The sequence below is a fragment of the Contarinia nasturtii genome, unplaced genomic scaffold, assembly GCF_009176525.2.
Source record: "Contarinia nasturtii isolate CC-2019 unplaced genomic scaffold, AAFC_CNas_1.1 Cnas_scaffold_6250, whole genome shotgun sequence".
In the NCBI taxonomy this organism is placed as follows: domain Eukaryota; kingdom Metazoa; phylum Arthropoda; class Insecta; order Diptera; family Cecidomyiidae; genus Contarinia; species Contarinia nasturtii.
This window is the reverse complement of record NW_022203508.1, coordinates 1-2,442: the sequence shown is the minus strand read 5'-3', so window position 1 is coordinate 2,442 and position 2,442 is coordinate 1. Positions and strand designations below refer to the sequence as shown.

The 2,442-nt window shown below is 32.1% G+C and overlaps 1 protein-coding gene across 1 annotated transcript; it reads left to right on the top strand.

Annotated features, from left to right (window-relative positions):
• The first annotated feature begins 372 nt into the window (after positions 1-372).
• Positions 373-2,436, top strand: LOC116351773 (GDP-D-glucose phosphorylase 1). The gene is made up of 5 exons (XM_031783909.1): positions 373-538; positions 641-762; positions 840-1,247; positions 1,364-1,655; positions 1,732-2,436. Exons 1-5 carry the CDS (start codon positions 469-471, stop codon positions 1,860-1,862), a joined length of 1,023 nt encoding a protein of 340 aa, XP_031639769.1. The 5' UTR covers positions 373-468; the 3' UTR covers positions 1,863-2,436.
• The last annotated feature ends 6 nt before the right edge of the window (positions 2,437-2,442 follow it).

The following is a 2,442-nucleotide window of genomic DNA, read 5'->3' as shown; positions in this document are numbered from 1 at the left end:
GTGAAGAGTTAAAAAAGGTCTTCACTTTCTTGCTGGAAAACACCAGAAAATTCAAAAAAATACTGAGTAACTGCCAAGTTGATTTTACACCCTCCCCGATGCCCAGGTATGGTATTTACCATAATCAAACACCCGATTCGAATCTAATAATGATGTTGAAGCAGAAAAAAAAATAATTCATACAATTCACTTTATTCTGAGCTATTGAACAAAATAAAAGCACAGCCAATTCTTAGGCTTCGCATGTGATAAAACTGACGTTGAAAATTATATACTTTTTTTAGTTTTGGGCCATCCTACTAATCACCTTTTAAGCATAATAATAATTATTAACCTTTAAAATTAAACGGTCTCTTTCAAACAATGTTGAATTATCGAGCCCTGCACTATGGCGAACGTCGTGACAATGCATGAACGGCGTGATCTGTCATCGCACAACTTAACACAATACATTGTTTACAAGTCCACATGTACACGGGAACAACAACAAATTTGCCAGATCAACAGCAATTCACATCGAAAATTCAGAAGAAAATCTGTAAATATACATCTTTAGTATTTTAAATTATATTTTCTTTGTTATAATTACTGTAAATAATGTACGATATAACAGAGATCACAAATAAATCCGATTTTAAAGTGGTGGAACAGCAATTGACTGAACGATGGCTGGAGTTGGAGAAGAATTCCAATGCATTCCGATACAAATTGAATGTGCAGAAGCAGAAAACCCTCGATGGAAAATTCAATGCAATCGTACAGGTAAAAACAGTCGTTTAAGTTAATAAAACATTCTCCAAAAATAATAAGAATTTTTTTTTGAACATTTTCCATTGTAGTTGAACACCGAACGTACATCATTGCGACGTAAACCACAGGTCATCACATCAATCGTTCAGCCGTTCGACGAGAATGTATTTAATTTCAAAAAAGTGAACGAGTGTGAGATATTACTTCGATGCCACGATCAATTGAATGCGAAATCATCGGCCCCACATGGAATAGTGACGTTTTTGGTGAACAACAGCCCATTAACAAAATACCATTCACTGATTTGTCCGAGAGTAAACGAAAATCTGTCACAGATCATGAATAAAGAGTGCATTGAATTCGCCATTGACTTGATGACCGGTCTAGATGACCATGGCTACCGACTTGGCTATAATAGCCTGGGTGCATTTGCTTCGGTTAATCACTTACATTTGCATCTGATTCATGTACCAGAGAAACTTTACCTTGAAGATGCTGTGAGTATAAGCACGTTATCGTGATTATATACCAAAAATATCTCAAAATTTTTTTTCGCTACATTTATTCACAAAATCAAAACTAATTTCAGTAATATTTTTTTCTTTTTTTTTAGGAAATCATCGAAATGTCTGATAATGTATTCAAAATCGAATTTCCAACATTCGCAATGTGTATGCCGGTTTTTCACTGGACTGACAGAGAAGCTGTTGCCAACAAATTCATGAAAATAATTACATATTTTTGTGAAAAATCAATACCGCACAACATATTCATCACACATGGAAGACATCGCGATACAAATTTGGTGAAAATTTTTATTTTTCCACGGTCAAGTATGTCGGATAAACATGTCGCCTCGTTCAACATAGCATTTTGTGAATTGGTGGGATATGTTCCGGTTGGAGGTAATTTTAATTCAGATATTTTTTCAATATTTTCAAGTTAAATTAATGTGAATTATTTTCTTTCATTTAATTCCAGATGTCGACGTATATGAGAATCTTACGGAGGATTTTCTTCTCGATAAAATATCAACAGCCATTGGACCAATTGATCGTCAAGCGATTGAGGCTGATATCTTAAAATTGATATCGAACGACATCATAGATTGAAACTAGATTTAGAATTAAAAAATAATAAGCAAAAATCTATGGATTATTCTAATTTATTTAAAGCCAAATAGAGACGACTTGTCTAAAATAAGAAAAATATCAAAAGAAAATTATAGGCACATGAGATTTTTGGAACACCGGAATATTTCTCAAAAAAATCTTTTTATCCAAAGGAAAATTTTCCAGAAAATTTAATGATTTGTTGAAGAAAAATTCACAAATTTCGGAAAACGTTCATTAGGAGAGAATTTTTTTGGGAAATGTTCCGGAATTCGATATTTATACCATTTATTTGAAGTAGAATTTTGAAAAAATCTATGCATATTTTCAATGAGCAACTCTTATTAGCATGTATGTATGTAAGATTTTTAAAAGAGGTTCAATTTTTTTCATTCATCAAATAATCAAAAAATTAGAAAAAAATACGCTGGATCCATGCACTTTCCATTTTCTGGTAAGCTAACACGGCATCGACTAACTAACTGAAGACAAATTAAGCAAATTCAGTTGTGTTGTATGAGTTTTCATAAATTTAAATAATTTAAATAATTTCATTGATTTTGATCATTCTGAATATTTT